This window comes from Syngnathus leptorhynchus, chromosome 7, assembly GCF_054491065.1.
Source record: "Syngnathus leptorhynchus isolate UIUO chromosome 7, UIUO_Slep, whole genome shotgun sequence".
Lineage (NCBI taxonomy): Eukaryota > Metazoa > Chordata > Actinopteri > Syngnathiformes > Syngnathidae > Syngnathus > Syngnathus leptorhynchus.
Genome location: NC_141201.1, coordinates 7085408 through 7103517, shown reverse-complemented (window position 1 = coordinate 7103517; position 18110 = coordinate 7085408). Strand labels below are relative to the sequence as shown.

The following is an 18110-nucleotide window of genomic DNA, read 5'->3' as shown; positions in this document are numbered from 1 at the left end:
TGGATAAATAAATTTGAGGAAGGAGAACTACCCAAATCTTTTAAGGGTATATTTGTTGGTGCAAGTTTTTATCCGTTTTCTGGTCAAGATTAATTTTCACTTATGTGCATTCTTCCACCCAAAGGTACCCTGGTGCCTGCTGTTTGCAAACTTTCTAAAATGTGTATGGTATAACGTTACACTATCCATTAAATATTTAAACGGATTAGTTCGATGGACATAGCGTGCATGATCCAACCGGTAAGGGAACAGTACAGTCAGGCCCAACCCGTTTATGATGAGGTAAGTCACAACCACAATCGATGTTCTTGAAATAACTTAACCGTAGTGCAAGGTGTTGCGAATCAGGTTTACCAAGTAACTGTAGTGGCCAACATTTCTGTGACATTTTGCCTCTCACTGTTTATGTGAAGTATTTGAACCATGCTGAAATGTGCATTTCTTGCATTTAAATGACACACTCGATACAAATAACACTTTATTGTTTTCATTGATTTTTTTTTTCTTCAAGTTACAGTAAAACATTATTTAAAAAGACAATGTATATTGTGATGCAAGAATAAAATAAAATATACTGCGTAAAAAAAAAAGTAAAACTTAAAAACGACTAAAAAATGAAATGAAAATCATTCATAAAAATATTCATGTCAAGGGAGTAAAAAAAAGCCTCAGTTTAGGTATGGATCATCACGAACATGACACAAAGCACCTGCAGGGCACCTTGATTGAAAATCACCAGACAAAAAGTAAATCAATACATCAATCCATCAACCAGACTGAAAAGTCATCAGCGTCGTAGGCTGTGATGAATTACATCAGACCAAAGAGTTGATAGAATCAAGAGGAGGCGGGGCGCCGTTTAAAGTACAACAGTGGGGGGAAAAAGGTTGATTCGTTTTCCTTAAATCACGATTTTGCCAACCAAGTCAACCCTCATCAGTTCTTTGAAAACAGGGTGTAACCATTAGAATGTAGTGCCATGTGAGGTTATATGACAGTAACTTAAGACGCACTGGTTGTACGACATTTCTTTGCACACAATGTTTGAATAATACAAAAGTTTGTTTGTGGATCAAAATCAGATTTACTATTGGTTGAAACAGAATAAGAGTTTAAAAATAACCTCATTCTTTCAGATCCAGAGCAGACACATGAAGAAAAAAACAAAAATTGTCCTTTGAAAAACAATGGCTATATTAACGTGAAAATGAATTCTCTTGAAGCTGCTCTCCTATTTCTCACACTAAGTATCTGTATGTGTGAGAAGATTATAAAATTGTGTCAGAAGTCACATTCGCATAACTATAGCACCGATGCATGCTGTGAAAAAAGCCAGCAGAAAAATGCCAAAATATGTTCACGGAAATATAGCCACTGAGAGTTACGTAAGTTTGCATGCATTTGCTATGTCATCCATCTTATCTAGTGGGACATTTCTTGAGCTGAGAGACAAGACTCGTATTGTGCCCTACACATAAATCCAAAATAATGATCATGAAAATCTATTCTTCGACAAGCGTTTATAAAAAATAGTTTGTCTATCTGTTCCCATAGTTTTTTTGTTTTGTTTGTTTTTTTACATTCTTTGGTGACATGCACCACCAGCCAGCAGCCGAGCATTTTTTGTGCCACAAACAGGAGCAAAACTATTCGGAAATACACAACGGAGGTCCATTCTAGGGCGTCTAAAGTGCAACGTGTGCCATTTGTCTCTCATCGAGTCGTTCATGGGAAGCCGCTAACGGGGCGGAGGCTCGTCTCTCAGCTCAGGCATTAGAAGTCATTTGTGGACGGATAGAAAGACAGACGGCAGCATGAATGGAAGTAAAAGATGGAAACCAAAGTCGTGAGACAAATCTTCAACTCCTTCCATCGTTTGCACACATACAGAGAGGCACTCTTTCGGAAAGTGCCTCTGTGAGTTCATGCCAGGCAGGACACATCTTTGGATTGTCAGAAAACACCTGCAATTATTCTCCTCACTTTGGATTCTATTCCGCATTCAGTCTTAATTGGGAAGTTTTTCCTTTGAGTAAATGTATTTACACTTGGTTTTACACTTAATACAGAAGGAATAAAACAATCAAGGAAATATGCAGGTGATGCGCACGAATGAGCGCATTTGAAACAATTAGATACAGAGTACCTTAAAAATGTAAACGTGTGTGTGAGCGTGTGTGTGTTGACTGATTTTGGCATCTCACAGAGGCACTTATTGCTACAGCAAAGCCACATTAACAAATGGCGTGGTGGTGCTCCACCACTATACCCACACCGACATTGCATCTTTTTCCATGTCTGATTTTCCTGAACACACCATGTTTGTTTTTTTTGTAATATATATATAAATCATCAATAATTTCACAACATCCCGCAAAACATGTAAAAGAACAAAAAAAAAAGAGACTGTTTAAATATGAATATGAAGCGGTGATGCCACATATGCAGACAGGGAATTTTGAACACAACAAAGCAAGGGCCCAGCAGTCTTGAGTCTCCAATAGGCAGTGAAGACATTTTCATTACTTTGCGTGATGTCAGCATAACGTATTTGCACCACTGACAATTCTGCTGCCTGGAGATTCTTTTTAATGCCCTCAAGGTGAAGCGCAGGAAAAGAATATTTGAGCCACGACATCACTTATCTATTAGGGTGGAAAATGGACTCACTTTAGTCATGTGTGAGCACACCAGTCCCAAAGTAGAAGTCCTCAACCTCATGTTTTTCCATACTCGTGTAGTTTCTTAAAAATCCCAATAATCATTTAATCTTCTGTTGGGTTTTACATGTGGGTATGCTCTTCTACTTCCATTTTCTTGTTATGGAAAAACAGGCTGAGCGAAAACAATGTATGAATGAAAAATAAGAAAACTTGAACGGGATGTCTCGTCACAGCGAGTCTTGCTTTCTGTCCGTTTACCGCTCACTTTTGTTGGTACCACCGGGGGAACTTGAAATGACATGTTTGTGTGGATCCACTTTGTCACAGTGTACAATGTCAGTGATGGTGAAACTGTGCAGTTGTGCAGGGAACACACCGTGTTTGTGAACGTGTGCATGTTCAAACCTAGAGAGGCAGCACAGAAACGGTATGGAGTTCCTACAAGAGGCAAGTGACCTCCGCGACTCCTGTCCAGTCTCTTTTTTTTTTTTTTTCATCCTCTGAGTAGTTCGTCCTATCAAGTTTGTGGAAATCATCCTCTTTCAGCGCTCGCTCTCGGTCTAAACAAAGGCCTCGATCTTGTTGCTGTTTTCCAGCTTGACGAAGATCTTTGGGTCGTCGTCGCGCTCGTCTCTGAGGCGCTGGAGGTGTCGGCTGTGAAACAGCAGATAAATGGGCAGGCAAAATCCCAGCATGCTCAGCACCAAGAGGCCCACGTTCACCTGAAGACACATGAAGTTGAGCTTGTCACACTCTGATGAAGACTAATGTGAACCGCCTTTTTTTTTTTAACTGTACTCTATTTGCCTGTGGGCTTACTTACCCATAAGGGGTCTCCCTCCAGGGGTCCCACCATGGCCATGAATAGAGGCTGCTGGAGCAGGGCAAACAGAGCGCTGATCAAAGACTGCATTCCTGTAAGGCTGCCAAACTGAGAGGATGGGTACCTGCAGGCAAAAAAAGTATAATAGTTCAGAGTATAATAAAATAACAACATACTTCGTTTATAGTCTACGATGTAGTATATATGGGTAACTAATGTTTGACCCAGATTATGAAGGTTCCTCATAAACCAATATGTATGTACTTGAGTTTACCAGATGTTTGAAGTACCCAGACTCACACTTAATGGACTAAAGATATCCAAAATGTGGATGTACAGGTTCTGCTCGAATAGCATGTGTATTACAGCACAAAACATTACACACACACACTTACACAGCAGCGTAGAGGCCTCCAACTGCAGAGTGGATGAAGCCTCTGACAATTGTATGAAGCACGAAAGACAAAATCTGAAAAAGAACAACAAAGCCACACACACATTTTCTATTAATGACCAGGTCAGTGGTTGCGGAAGATAACATGAAGGAACAGGTTCACATCTTCAAGAAATTGGGATTGTCCATGAACTCTAACAAATATGGTTCCGTATGTATTTCATCCACTAGATGTCGCTAAATTACCATAAAATCTCTCCAGCTCTCAGTTTCACAACATGCAAGGACATAATGTAGGCCATATGGACAAAAGGCTTCTAACAGCTGGCCAACGAGGGGAAAAAAAGGAACAACGTGTGCCGTCTTTTGTGAGACGAGCTCTGAGAATGCTTGGTTTTTGGAAGAGGATGTGGCTCACAAAAAACTGTTCTCCAAAGCGGTTTCATAGGGTTGAGTTTAGGGCTGTCTTTTTAAGTTCTTTCACACCAAGCTCATCTTAGTGTGCCTTTATGTACTATAGTGTACTTTGTGATTTGGGGCACAGCCAAATTGGAACAAAAAGTGCACTCTCCAAACTTTCTCGACTGCCTTGATAAGATGGAGAAAGAAAGGAACTAAGGGCTGTGGTCTAACCTGATTGATTAACTTTGTCCCAACATTTTGTTCTTAAAGTGTGCACAGAGCAACTTGCTCATTATGGAACTCTACTTGTTGGGATTCAGAAAATAACTATTCTGTTGACTCAAGTGTTTTTGTGCGCGTACCTGAAGTGGGAGGCTGGGCATGACGCAAGTGACTCCAAAGCACACCAAAAGTAGGTTGGTGAAGATGAAGGCTCGGGTGGAGTTGATAATCTTCTGAATCTTTTTGTCTGGTCGACGAGGCTGGCCAGGCTCCCTGATGGTTAACAAACGTTAAGCACGTTAGATTTATACTGAACTTATTATTCATCAAAATTCAAAAATATCCCAAAGAATGAATCATTTTGGTTTACTTTGGCTTGTGTAAGTGCCAACTAGATATGTAATGTCTCACCTTACGGTACACTTGTCATTTTCATCCTCACAGTCTTTCAGTTTCCAGTCCATGACGTAGCCAATCACAGGGGAAGTGGCCAGACACAATAGCTGTAGCACGCCGAAGATGGATGTGTACGTGCTTACTGAGAGACAGACAACAGTGATGCAAAAGTTATAAATATGCTTTGCATTGTTAAAGTGTAGTCAAGATTTTTAGGGCAAAAGGACTGAATGGGTTGACATCACAGTGTTTTTTGTTTTTTTTTAGGTTATTGTTTTAGTCAGACGTGATTTCACAACAGTGAGACAGCTGAGGAAGGGAACTGAAAAGCACTGGTGTTAGAGTTTTTTGTAATGGTTGGCTGAAGGTCTCTTACCCACTTGCATCCTTTCCACTGCAACAGCAACAGGAAGGCCGCATGACAGGACAAGAGCAAAGAGCAAGACACGGAGAAGAGGAAACAAGGAGGGGTGTTAACCAGAAACAACAGATTAGCTGAGTGAGCGAGAAGATTGTTAGGCGCTACAGTGTCAGCATAGACTTTGTTAAGTGATTAAAAACACACATACAGTGCAAGAAATTAGTGGCTAGACACTCAAAGGGGAGGGACCACCATCAAGCTGTGTGAAAGCATAAGTGCGAACACACACCCGTGCTGAGGTCTCCTTCCGTCAGCGACTCCAGAATTGTGTTCATGGCGCCCATGTAGAAGATGAGGCGCAGTTGGGTGACACACATGGTGATGAGGCTCAGGAGGAAGATGGGGCTCAACACACTCCTCATGAATGTCTGGGCTACGCAAGAAATGAAAGCGGAGAGCGAGATCACATCTCTGTTGTCTATTTTAATATCTGGTCAGACTCGAGTTCCTAGTCGTGGCGAGCGGAGGTTCATGCACTGCATCGAAAAGAAGATAACGTCGCATATGAAATCCCCGTGTCACGCCTCAAAATGTCTTTTGACGACAGGTGATTTATTCATTTCGTCTGTTCTGGGCACAGAACCCTTTCTGCTGTGACATCACTTGTCAGGCGGATGACTATGAATCCATTGTATCATTCAGAGTTTAAATACGTCACCGGACTTATGCATTTGTATGCTTTTTGTCTGTGAAACGTTGTGTGTAGCTGCTTTGTACATAACCATGAATTTGTATATTGTATCTTGTATGTCGTCTGACTGCGGGATATGTGAAAGCCTTTGTCCTGTTGTAAAGTATTTTCACAAAGTTGGAACACATGGTTTATTCATAGTTAATAATGTGTTTTGTGTGCCTCTCACGCAATGGATTTGAAAATGCTGGAACGTCACAATTAGCTGGATTGCTTCAAGATTCAAACCCTGACGTCAGGATTGTGAAGCTCAAGTGACAACTTTTTATTTTCTGGGCTGTATGAATTTCTGACAAATTGCACATTTCTAGACTTACCCTCTCCTTGGGGCTTGCAGTTCACTTGCAGATCGACAGTGGACAGGCACATCTTGCTGGCGTCCTGCGAAGCGAGGTCTTTGGAAGGCGGCTGTTGCTGCTTTATCGAGTTGCTTACACTCAGACGACGCCCCACGGTGGTGACTTGACGGTAAAACTGCTTCCCTGTGATCTTGTGGTCAAATCCCAGCCAGCTAAATTTGATCTTCACTCTGTGGGAGGGAATTGTGTCAACAGGAGAATGTCAAAGATGATGACCAATAATAAATCGTATTTAATTGTAATTGGGCCAAACAAAGTGTGTCATGTTTCTTACGTGAAGTCCATGTCCTCTGGGCCGGGGAAGGGTTCCAGGGGCCAGTTGACGAAGCAGTTAAGAAAGACCAGACAGGCGCAAGCGGCCCAAACCAGCAAGATAGAGATGAAGGTAGCACCCAGATCATAGATCACCTAAAGACAGGGAGACAGACAATGGTGATGACCACGTCTAAAAACGGGGTGATACATCTGCACAATCTAATGACGTGCAATGCGAGAATTGTTGCTACGGTTCCTCTTATCGATGCCAGTGTTTGTATAGCAGTTTGGTGGCAGCCTGAGTTACCTTAATGCCTGGGAAAGTAACAGCAGAGGAGGCGTACGATCCGATCATCAAGGCAATGAAAGTCGACCTGAGGTCTCCGAACATGTTGGGTAACTGAGAAATAAGGAAAAACAGCAGAAAACACAATTGAGCATATAAAGAAGGTGGGGGAGTACATTAAAGATGATAAGAGAACATGTACAGGTCCAGAAAGTAGAAATCTGCTTCTAATCGACCATCAGGTAAAGGAGCTAGCTCGCTATATTTCAAATCTGAATTGTACCTGCTGCTGCTTGGTTGACTAAAAGCAACTATGGCTAAAGAAAAAATGTGTCATGGCTATTACTTTCTGGACCTGGATCTGACACTTCTGTGTAAAAGCACATATGACTTTAGTCATTTTAAAGATATCCATGAATTAGAAGCAATGAATAGTTGGGGAATGATCAAATGCGATCAAAGGACAATCGGATGAAATCACCTTCGATAAAGTGTGGATCAAAGTGAAGCACTGCTATTCAAGCATCATTGCAGCTCTTGCATGAGGAGGCTGTTTGCCTTTGAGGTTGAGCTCGCTGACCTCCTATAACCTGTGCTATTTCCCCTGACAGCTACACACAATAAACACATAGGCCAACATCCTGCCGCTTAACATCAGTGACCAGTGGAGGGCACATCCCTATTAAAAATGCAATGTATTGTAAAATAATCTAGCCGTGTTTTGCCACCAGCATTTGAATCTTTTGCCTTGCATCATGGCCCTCTGCTGCACACACTGTTCTTCTTCAAAATATGCCTCACTGTAAACAACCCTCTTGAAGAAGTCCATAACAAATGTGTCAAAAGGTTGGAACACATTCCTGCTGTCGCATTAAAAGGCAGCAGGGACATGCATGTACAAGCACAGCTTTCCTTGAAGGACACTGTCAAAACATTTGAACAAATGCTTTCTTTATCATCTGTTGTTTATTTTCACCACGGAGGTGCGATTTTGACATACTTGACATGGTCAGCAGGAATAATCAAGGCCAACACATAATATTAAATGAGTTCAGAAATAACCACTCAGGCACTCTTGGTTCCTCATTTTCCTGTTAGTCACAACTCTACCCAGTCTGCTGTGTGCTTTGTATTTGGATTTCACAACTTGCTTTCTGGAATAATTTGCATGTATTGTCGTAAAGTATTTATTTCAATAAACATGAACCATAAGAGGGCCCTTACACTCATGCCACATATATATATATATATATATCAGAATTTTAAATTTCACAGTTGAACTCTGTATCCTACTATTTACTGCCCAAAGTCAGCTGGGATAGGCCTTGTGAGGAAAAGCGGTACAGAAAATGGATTGATGGATAGAAAACAAGTAGTTAATTTCATTTCAAAGAAGTGATATTGCCACTGGCAGTCTTTTGTCAGAGGGAGTAAGCGAAAACAACCAAATCACGAGTGGAGGAGTGCCCGAGCAAAAAAAAAAAAAAAAACTGAGAGGCGGGGGGCTGTTTCTGTTGGAGCATGTCCAGACCGGCTTCAACTCCTTGTGATGTGTGACGCAGCACGTTTGCCACCTCATCTCATTTACAGCCCGTAAAAGAAACAAGGTGGCGACAAGAGGTTTTTGGGTGGGGGTAGTGGTTGTGCGTCATATGTCAGGTGCTGAGACCACTCTTTCCAAAATCACATGGCAAACCGACTGGGTGTGTGGATCACAAAAGAAATGGAGATCTTGAGCTGTAGTGGAGAGTGACTTTTTTTTTCTTTTTTTTCTTTTGCTGACATAAGAACGAGAATGCCACTTGTCACTCGAAACGGTGCAGCCCAGTGGTTCTTGTGGTTGCAGTAAAAAAAAAAGTTGTATCACAAAATGATAATAAAAATTCTGTGTAAAATTTAAATGAAAAACGACAAGTGCCATGTAAAACTGTGTGACAATTTGCTGTGACTGTTTTGTGATTGATTTTCACTGTTGCTAATGTACATGACGTTGCGCAAGAGTTGTGGGGGAAAAAAAGCAGAAACCCTCACATTGACAAAATTAAATCAATTGAAATCTAGTGAAGAATGGCAACGCACAGTACAAGTAGATCAACACCTGGTTAGTTAGTATCAACCATTCCTCCTGTCTTGTGTTTACGTTTCACTTGAATACATGCATGAATCTCATTTGTAAGACAAATAGATACCAGAATCTGCATCTTGCAAACAAATAGAGACAGCAAAGATAAGCGTCCCTGCCAAGCCACCGACTATTGCTCTTACACCTTCCCTGAATAGCTCTTTTGTTAGCTCTGAGGTCAGTGTATCCAAGCAGAGAGTGGAAGTGTACACAATGATGGACTCAGTGTTTGGACAGCCATGTAAGGTCTATATTAGTTTCCAAAAAGTCACATGAAGATAAGATCACGGTTCGATGCCTGGGTTTGGTTAGTGTCAGGTGCAGATGGACATCGGCTGTCATAAAGAGGCTGACCCCACCACGCAGGTATTTAGAAAAATCTTCATCACCACACCAATGGTATTTTGGCAGGTTGTCCAGAGCTGCAAAAACTACCAATAGAACGGATTAAAAAAGTCTAAGAATTATGAAAAATAACAAAAGCAATGGTGAAGTAAGGAAATGGAATCATTTCATGAAAATCTTTTTTGAAATTTACTCTGAACTCTACTCTATTGGAACTTTTTTGGAATTGCGCAAATGGCCATTCCATGGCACGATTTTCAATGTCTGCAGACGTCACATATTTTGCAACTCTGGACAAAAGAGTGTGCTGAGCTTTGAAAAAGAAGACGCATCATGGGAGTATCCCCAAGTTGACTAGGAAATGACCAAACAAGCAGCAGGCAGGCTGAAAGAAAAAACAAGGAGCGAGGCCTTTTAAGAGGAACCGAGAGGGAAACGAAAGAAGGAAGAGGCTTTGCTGCAGCCAGTGGAAATTCTGCTGCTTGCCAATGCGCCATTGAGAACCAGCTCAGACCGGTCCAGACCTGACACACAGCATACGTCTCCGTTCCATCCATCATAAAGTGCAGCCAAGCGAGTTGGAAGATCAGCAAACAACAGCTGACACACCGCAGACTGGCTATCGCCCCAACATCACGTTGCGCTCCAACGGGGAGTCGAGCATTTTTATGATGACAAGATTTAGGTCGATCCCAGAAGCGTGTAAGTTTTTAAGTTTTTTTTTTTTATATCTTAGCGCGAGGGATGCCCCTGAGTGCAACTAATGGCCACTTTTGTAGTCCCTCCATCTTGCCAGGTTGCACAGACCAATACCCAATGTGGTGCGGCCTATGTGCGTGCCAAAGTAGCACCCATCCACCAAGTCTCATCCACACGAGGGTGATCTCAGCGACTGCTGCTCTGTCTTGCCAGCTCCCATCTCAAATTGCCACTCGCCCTTCCAGCTGACACTCGCTTCATCCTTTCTACATATTTTCTTTCATCTGCGGCGCTCTGGAAACAAACCACAAGCTGTTCTCTGTGTGCAACTCACACCCACCACCCCCATCATGGAGACGGCACGTGCGTAAGGGAAACTATGATTTGAATAATTTGATAGAGACAGAGAAATGCCTCGGAGTGGAGATACCAAGAAGCAAGAGGTGCTCCGACACGTGCCGAGGGAGAGAATCAGGAGGAGTTTCGAACAGCATGCACAGATACTACACATGATCAAGACTCTCTCAGGTGTGTTAAGAGGCGGACAAGCACTCCCTGTTTTCTCAGCCAGGATGGACACACCGAACAATAAGTGAGGAAAGCTCAGACAAAGAGGAGAAAGAAACAATGGAAATGCAGACGAGGTCTAAAGGCGAGTGAGTGAGGAGCTGTATTTTTGCGGGCTTCATCAGCGTGAAGGTTTGAAGGGCTCTCCTTTACATTTCATAACAAATAAAAAGTGATATGTAACATCAGGGATGTTTTGACACTGCCTGCTTTTCCCTCCTTGTTTTTCCTGGAAACAACAAATAATCTTGGCATGCCACGCATGAAGCGATAAAAACACACAACTGGTAGGGAGCTATAACTCACTTTGCTGAAAGCTTGGGGTGTTGCCTAATAAACACACATACACACTCGAGACAGGACAACAGGATGTCATGACCGTTGGAAGCATGTCTGGCTTTGCAAACAGACTAACTGTAATTGGAGATGAACAAAAACAACCTCAGACAAGTGAGGGTGGTAAAAAAACCTGCAGAGCAACCTGAGCAGGAGACATGAAGAGTGGGTGGGGACACGCATGTAAGCGTATAAATACACACCAACTTTGCGGCTTCCTGTTTATCTCTTCAGCGGCAAAGTGGAACATTAATGTGACTTATCACCAACACACATTACTATGATGTACAGTAGAGATGAAATAGTCATGAGCGAAGCTCTTATTTTGGCCACCAGACCGAGCAGCCAAGTTGTAGTGAATAATAGATTACGTGCTTCTTTCTACGCTGGCTCTCACGTGGCCTCTCCTGTGATGCAGCACTTTTATCTGACCGCGCTGGCTTCTCTGATCTATCCACTCCCATCCTTCCATTTGCTTCCGGAGCTGCACCACCACTTAGAGTACACCCGTAGATGTACCCGCTTTGAGAGGTACACAATGCATAGGCATTTACTGTGTACAATCATTTCTCGAGAAGAAAGTTTTTTTTGTTCCAAAAAAACCAGGCAAAATTGTGTGATTGATTGTTTTGTGATACCATGGACAATGAAACATGCGATGATCGCTAAAGTAACTTTACGACTGAGCTGAAACTCAGGATAGTGGGTCGTTAAGCAAGATGCAGAAAGTGCCCAAAGCTTCACTGCAGTATCAATTTTCCACCAGTAGAGAATGCTAATAGTTTGTGAATACAGTTCCCTGTTGGATGTACTGTAGTCTGCAAATGTCAGACAAATGTCTCCATTCTAATGGAAACAAAGTCCTTGGTAGCGATAAAATTAGACTAGTGTTTTTATTTGGCATTTTGCTTTGACTACATGACCCAGTCCAATCTTCTCAAAGTTTAATAAATAAGAAATCACAGAAGTGATCTTACCGTCAGAGAAGTGAAAGTCATGCACATGCCTCCGAATCCATTTATGGCCAAGGCAAAGAAGATCAGGATGGACAGATCTACAAAACAAAACCAATTAAGGGACCAGACAGACAGTTGTAGAGTCACCATAGAAGGTAGATGTCAACTGGGATCGACAGTTGGCGTAAGCGCTTGTACATACTGTTGGGATCGCTGGCTCCATAGGCGATGAGGAGGCAGGAGAAAGCAAAGCAGCCACTGGAAAAGCAAAGTCATTGCATGTGAACATGTCAAACAGACACTCAGTGAACAAGGTCGTGTCTCCACTCACCTTCCCAGAAGTCGCAGCTTTCGCGGCCCGTATTTGTCCATGACGATGCCCATGGGAAGGGTGATGGCAGACAGCAGGAAGGAACCCACTGTGAAGGCCAGGTTCAGCATCTCATCCTGGTCCTTGCAGATTTGCCAGCCATTCATCTCCAGGTACTCCTCGGCATCGGACGCCTCGGCGTCCGACGTATTTGCGAGAGTCAAGTTGGAGCTGTTGCTCTCTGGATGATGACAAAATTAAAAGGTGAGACATCTGAATTTTATTTAATGTATTAATGTTGTGGCAGTCTGTAAAATAAAATAAGTATCATCCTTTTCTCTTCAATTTTCATACATAGGCATCTCTTGTCTTACATTATCATTCAATACATTCTTCCTCCCTCTCTTGAAAGCTGTGCTGCTGATATCAAAAACGGTCACGTAAACAGACAGCCGGGGTAACAGCATGTCCCGAGTCAACAAGCTCCAAGAATGGTAAACCTCTGCATGTCCGGCCGCCCGCCCTACTGCTTCCCAGTAGTGGAATCAACACTCAACACGTGTGCTCTATTTTTGTTCATCTGTCCTACTGGACTGCATCAACAGACTGCTGCGCCAACCAGCAAGGGCTGACGTAGAAAAAAACAACTCGTTCACCTCGATCTGCTTGGGCTCAAAGTGTCGGCAAAACAAAACAGAAGGACTCAGCTGTTTTGTACTTAAATCGCCATGAGGGACAGGGGAATAAATGACTGAGTCATCAGGGCCCTGGTTGTTAAAAAACACGGTTATTTTAGCCCCCGGTCGACCCATGACTGCCATTTAATTTTTTAACCAGCCATTAGCTAACCAACCGTTGCTCAAAACATAGTTGTTTGTTAAAGGCATCGTCACAGTTAATCATGTGGTCACTGGTTAGGGCCAATATGTTTCTCATTTTGTTCATGTTCCAATTAAATTAACTCTTGGTTAAATACACTTAAACAGTGGTTATAAAATAAACCGGTTTTGAACAACCGCTCCAGTGTTTTTTTTTTTACCTTCATGCTGTGCAGCCACAGCCAAGTTTATGCAGTTTTTATGATTTGCAGAAGAAAAAGGAACTATAACGACATACATTTAAATAAAAAAAACTACTTATTTTCACTCATTTTCGCTACCACTTAGGATGATGTGGACAGTTGATGCCAGAGGACATTCTCTGGTTAGATAATTTTGATACTGCTCTTAATCTTGTGACTGTTCCATTATTTAAAGCTTTTCGCACGTGACTTTTGTTTTTGCATCTATGGTCATGTTGTAGGAAAGCTACATGTCACGTGTTGAAATTTTAAGTAGGCCAATTGGAATCCTCTTGAACTAGTTTGGTGAATGTGTTTTTTACTTCACGTAGTTTTGCACCTTCATTTGTGATACACTGTTAAATGGTTCTTGGAGAGATATTTTGCACTGTATGAGTATATTTCATTTACCTTCTTAATTGTAATTGTATCTTTAAAATTCGGGTGATCTGGAACCTATGAAAATAAAATCATAATTTATCCACAAAATTAGCAGTTCCCTTCAAGTTGACTTCCTGATAACGACAAAATCCCCTCCCTTCAATGCTCTATCAGGAAAAACAACCCCCATCCCAAGAAAAAATGCCGACTCACTAAAATCCTTGTGTATCTGTACGATTAGCACAACTTTGATGTAGGATGCTGACAGGGTGAGAGTAAAGTCTTGTGCAAATGTGGCTTCTTCTGTGTGATTGTGACATGTCAGCTGTCAAATCAACAACATGCAACACCATTTGCCCTCCGTCGTAGCTGCATTCTCAAGTCACTGCAGTGAGTCAATACCACACACACACACACACACACACACACACACACACACACACACACACACACACACACACACACACACGCACGCTCACACGCACGCTCACACGCACGCACGCTCACACACAAAAGGAACTGTTTAAGCCATAAAAAAAAGAAATTCCAGTTTATATCTTTACCACGCAGATACATTCTTAAACTGTGAATCCCACAGTGGAAGCTCCAAAATCAAACAGAATCGATTCCATGACACTTCAAATTTCAAAACCTCAGCTTTACAGGCTGTCTTAAATAGCAATTTTTCATTCTTAGCTGTCATACAAGTTCAAATGTTAAGGACCTTGGGTGTTCACCTTTGGGGGTTCCACTGTATTAGTATCCAACTTGGTTACCATCAACCTGCACGTCAGTGGATTAAAATAATCGAAGTGAAGTCTACACACTCCTTCAGTTGAGGAGTTGATATTTTTGCAAAAGAGGCTTTGCTCCGTGAATATCTGAACATTGTTGTGCAAATATGATGGAATTACATGAAAACAGTTTCGATGGCAACATGATACACAAGTGAACCTCACTCCCCTTTGTTTCTGTCTTGGGTGTGGGGAACTTGTGTTTGCCAAATTCTCAAGAGGACAATTTTATCTTAACGATTACGGTGACTATAGTGTGACTAGAGATAAAAAGTGGTTCTTCCTGACCTGATTATTTTGTAAAGGACAAAACAGCTGATTAAAGGTTGTTAGGAAGGTCAGAGGGGTGACAAAGGTCATTAACTAAGAATGAATAATTCCTTCAGGTTGATCACCTGAATTAAATCCATTCAAATGAATCAGTAATGAATACAGTGTGAACTTTAACATAAACACACTGGCATGATTCTTTTACACAATGATGACAATGTGCAGTCTTAGCTGTGCAGACCATACATATTTACAAATGAGCTCCCTACTTTCATCAGTTCCCCCTACAAGTACAAAAACACGGCTGCGAGAATGAATGGCCTCATTCAGTGTAACTTCAAAAACAACTGCTCGGCAAAGTAAGCAATTCCCCAATGTCTGAAGACGATGAATCATTCCTGCAGCCTTTTGTTGACTTACTTTATCTGACCTACATTTCTACATGGTACAATGAACAGCAAACACATATTTTTTTTTATGCAGAACCTCACCCGCACACGTGACTGCGAAAGGGTGAGGAAAGAATCTGCCAAAAACGTTAATCTGAGCCAACTGCAGTTTCAGAGTTGGTGTGAACGCTAAATCTTCTGAAATCTTGCGCTTGGTCATCAAATTGATTTTTTCCCTGAAGAATTCTCAACTTATTCCTAAAAACAACCAGCGTCGTTGTGTGTGCTCAGCAAAAACACCATTCAGTGGGTCTCTAAAGACACTCAAAGTGTGGTCACACATCCTGTTTATCACAGGAGAGGGTGGTCTAAAAATAGTGTGGTAAAAAGGCCAGTAAGCACTTAAATCCACTTTTGTGTCACTCTGTCACATGATAAAGATCACACATTATATTCAAATAGGTTCACTAATGCTGCTTCAGAGATAATTTTGCAGAGAAACAGTCATCCATATAACTGTTGCCATTATGAAACTTTTATTCCCTAAGTGTAGACTTTTGTTTATGATGTTGAAATAATCGTGAGACTTGATATTTTCTGTAACACAAAATGAAGATCACCTGGTGCTTTGCAGAGGTAGGAATAGAAGCCCTCAGACTTGAGCATGATGAGCAGGGATCCCCAACCCAGGAGCACAGCAGAGAAAAGCAGGTTCTCGATGACTGCCGTCACCGCCATCCACCAGCGGCGGCTGAAGGCCGTGGCCAAGGTAGGAGCCATCACAACCGAGATGGGGGTGCTTCACTTGTCTGACAGGAGAGGAGGAAGGGAGGCTATAACACCTGGATGATTAAAAAAAAGTTGAGGGGGTGAAAACAAATTAATTTAACTCTTTATTTCAATAAAAATGAACACAATATTGTTTAAAAAATGCTTATTGGATATTATAATAGTTATGGTGCACATACGTGATAGAAAATTGCCGTCCCTGACATAACTTAAAATGCAGTCTGTTTTAAGAAGCCGTGGGACTGAATAGTAAAGGTATTTAGAGAAAATGGCAGGGACGCATCTTGATGCTTTTGTTCCTTCCTCAAGCTGATGTACAGACAAGGGAGAACAGCTGAGCGCTGTGGGCGTGTAAAGCCCCATCCGAACCCAGAGAGACGCCCCACCCTTAAGACATCTGATTGGAGCGTGGTGACAATAGCTCTTCGTCTATTGGTTGAAATTTACATAGTTAAACGTAGCAGCCGCACGTGAGGATGCTGCATACATCTAATAGGAAGTACAAATGCTTCTGATTCAAGATAGACTTCCCCCAGATATTTTTTAATCGTAAATATATATATTTTTAAAAAACTTTTGTCGATATAATGCAACATCTGAAATCACCTAATATGGTTTAAAAAAACTGTCGGAATTTTAAAAGGTTAGACAGTTGCCTTTCTACGACAACTCTTCGTCACGACAATGTATTGAACAAGAAATTAATTTCATACATGATCTTAAAACTGAAAGCTATATCAAATTGGACGTGTTTCTATTTTGACAAAGACCGTTTTGAATTTACAGCCTCAATTCTTAACTTTGGAAAAAACGATAGCACGTGAATGCAACACCAGTTCCATCCGGTTTGAACCAGCACGGCGCGAGATTGTTATTCGGGGATCTTGAAATGTCCTTATTAGTATTGTATGTGATGTAAAATACGTAAACACTTAAACGAGGGCAATGTGCGCGTCAAAACAATATTTAAAAAAAACCATCAACACAAAAAACTCTCCACCTACATTTGTGAATGAATCATATACGTTTTAGTTGTCGAGCTGAATTTATGAAGGTAACAGAAAATATCTGTCTCACACATTTGCACATATGCAAAAAAAAAACCCGATATATTGTTAAATTCCCTCTTTAATGTTTTGTTTTGCATCGACGCTAACTTCAGTCAATCATCACTAAGTAGAGCCTTGCATGTACTAGATATTTTAGGATGCATTTGTGTTGTTTCGGACTAAGTCTCCACAATATCAACACCAACATGACGACGACAATAAAGACAAAGTCAGAATCAGAACCCCCAAAACTGGTCAGAACTGGACTGCATGTCCGCCCCTCCTCACACTATTTGCGTCTCTAGCGCCGCGGTTTAAAAAAACAGCCAGGTGTCCGGTGAACAAGTACACTAAGCTTCCGCTTACAAAATAAAACTTTTTATTTGTACATTTTGCAAATTTAAAATGACAACTATATATATATATGCCATACGATGCCGTTTATGTTTAATTGTTTAAAAAAACACACAAGGACTAGTGAAGGACGACACTATATGTAGCAATAATTTTTCATTCAATTAATTAGAGCTTTTATTTATATAACTATATTACGATCCGGATTTATCCAATGTGATTTTGAGTACCTTGATTATCAGTACATTACAAGTACAAGTAGCGCTCAGCTGTTCAGAACAACAACTGTAAAGGAAAAGTAACCAACGCTGCCAAATGGAAATAAAATAAAAGAACGTAAAGAAATTTCACTCCCATTCCACGTTATTGCATAAAACATATTCGACTGTCAAAAGAATATGACGAAATAAAAAGAGAATTTGCTAAATGTAATTATTAATGCCATTGTTCTTCGCCGAATAGCAAACAAAATACGAGGCTCATTGTACTTTATATTTGCTATCAAACATTAGAGTGGAATATTCAAGAAAATAGCCAAACTCTTTTGCAGCCTCTTTCTAGTCAGATGCGGTGAGTGAGTCAGAGCATCCTCGGTTGCGGCAGCCCACCTGAGTGTATGCGGCTTCAGGGACAAAGACAGACCGCGGTGTTCAGTCCAATTCGCCTCTTTGCGTCCAGACGTCTGTCAACGATCTGGTCGAGCTCAAAGTTAACACGTAGGACGTGTGGTCGTTCTTTTGGCGAGTTTCTCCATTCCCTTGTCATTGCAGACATTAT

The 18110-nt window shown here is 41.4% G+C and overlaps 1 protein-coding gene across 4 annotated transcripts; it reads right to left on the bottom strand.

The window, feature by feature from the left end:
• Positions 1–465: 465 nt before the first annotated feature.
• Positions 466–18093, bottom strand: LOC147054487 (large neutral amino acids transporter small subunit 4-like). 4 transcript variants are annotated; one of them, XM_085916011.1, is made up of 15 exons: positions 17942–18093; positions 15762–15983; positions 12269–12488; positions 12140–12195; positions 11959–12035; positions 6934–7026; positions 6646–6779; positions 6330–6541; positions 5551–5694; positions 5277–5294; positions 4916–5042; positions 4645–4777; positions 3882–3955; positions 3487–3610; positions 466–3385 (listed from the first exon to the last, which is right to left on the bottom strand). In XM_085916011.1, the coding sequence occupies exons 2-15, from the start codon at positions 15919–15921 to the stop codon at positions 3224–3226; spliced, it is 1734 nt and encodes a 577-aa protein (XP_085772137.1). In that variant the 5' UTR covers positions 15922–15983; positions 17942–18093; the 3' UTR covers positions 466–3223. The 4 variants fall into 4 exon arrangements, with proteins under 4 accessions (XP_085772137.1, XP_085772138.1, XP_085772140.1 ...); XM_085916012.1 differs by lacking the exon at positions 17942–18093 and adding an exon at positions 16110–16972; XM_085916014.1 differs by lacking the exon at positions 5277–5294.
• Positions 18094–18110: the final 17 nt, after the last annotated feature.

What these genes read in the sequence shown, in the direction of transcription:
- LOC147054487 (XM_085916011.1), bottom strand. Translation starts at nt 15,921, where the DNA reads ATGGCTCCTACCTTGGCCACGGCCTTCAGCCGCCGCTGGTGGATGGCG. An exon ending in TGACTTTCACTTCTCTGACG is followed by an intron (nt 7,027 to 11,958) that starts GTAAGATCACTT and finishes CTTATTTCTCAG; the next exon opens with TTACCCAACATGTTCGGAGA. An exon ending in TGGAGGGAGACCCCTTATGG is followed by an intron (nt 3,386 to 3,486) that starts GTAAGTAAGCCC and finishes ATGTGTCTTCAG; the next exon opens with GTGAACGTGGGCCTCTTGGT.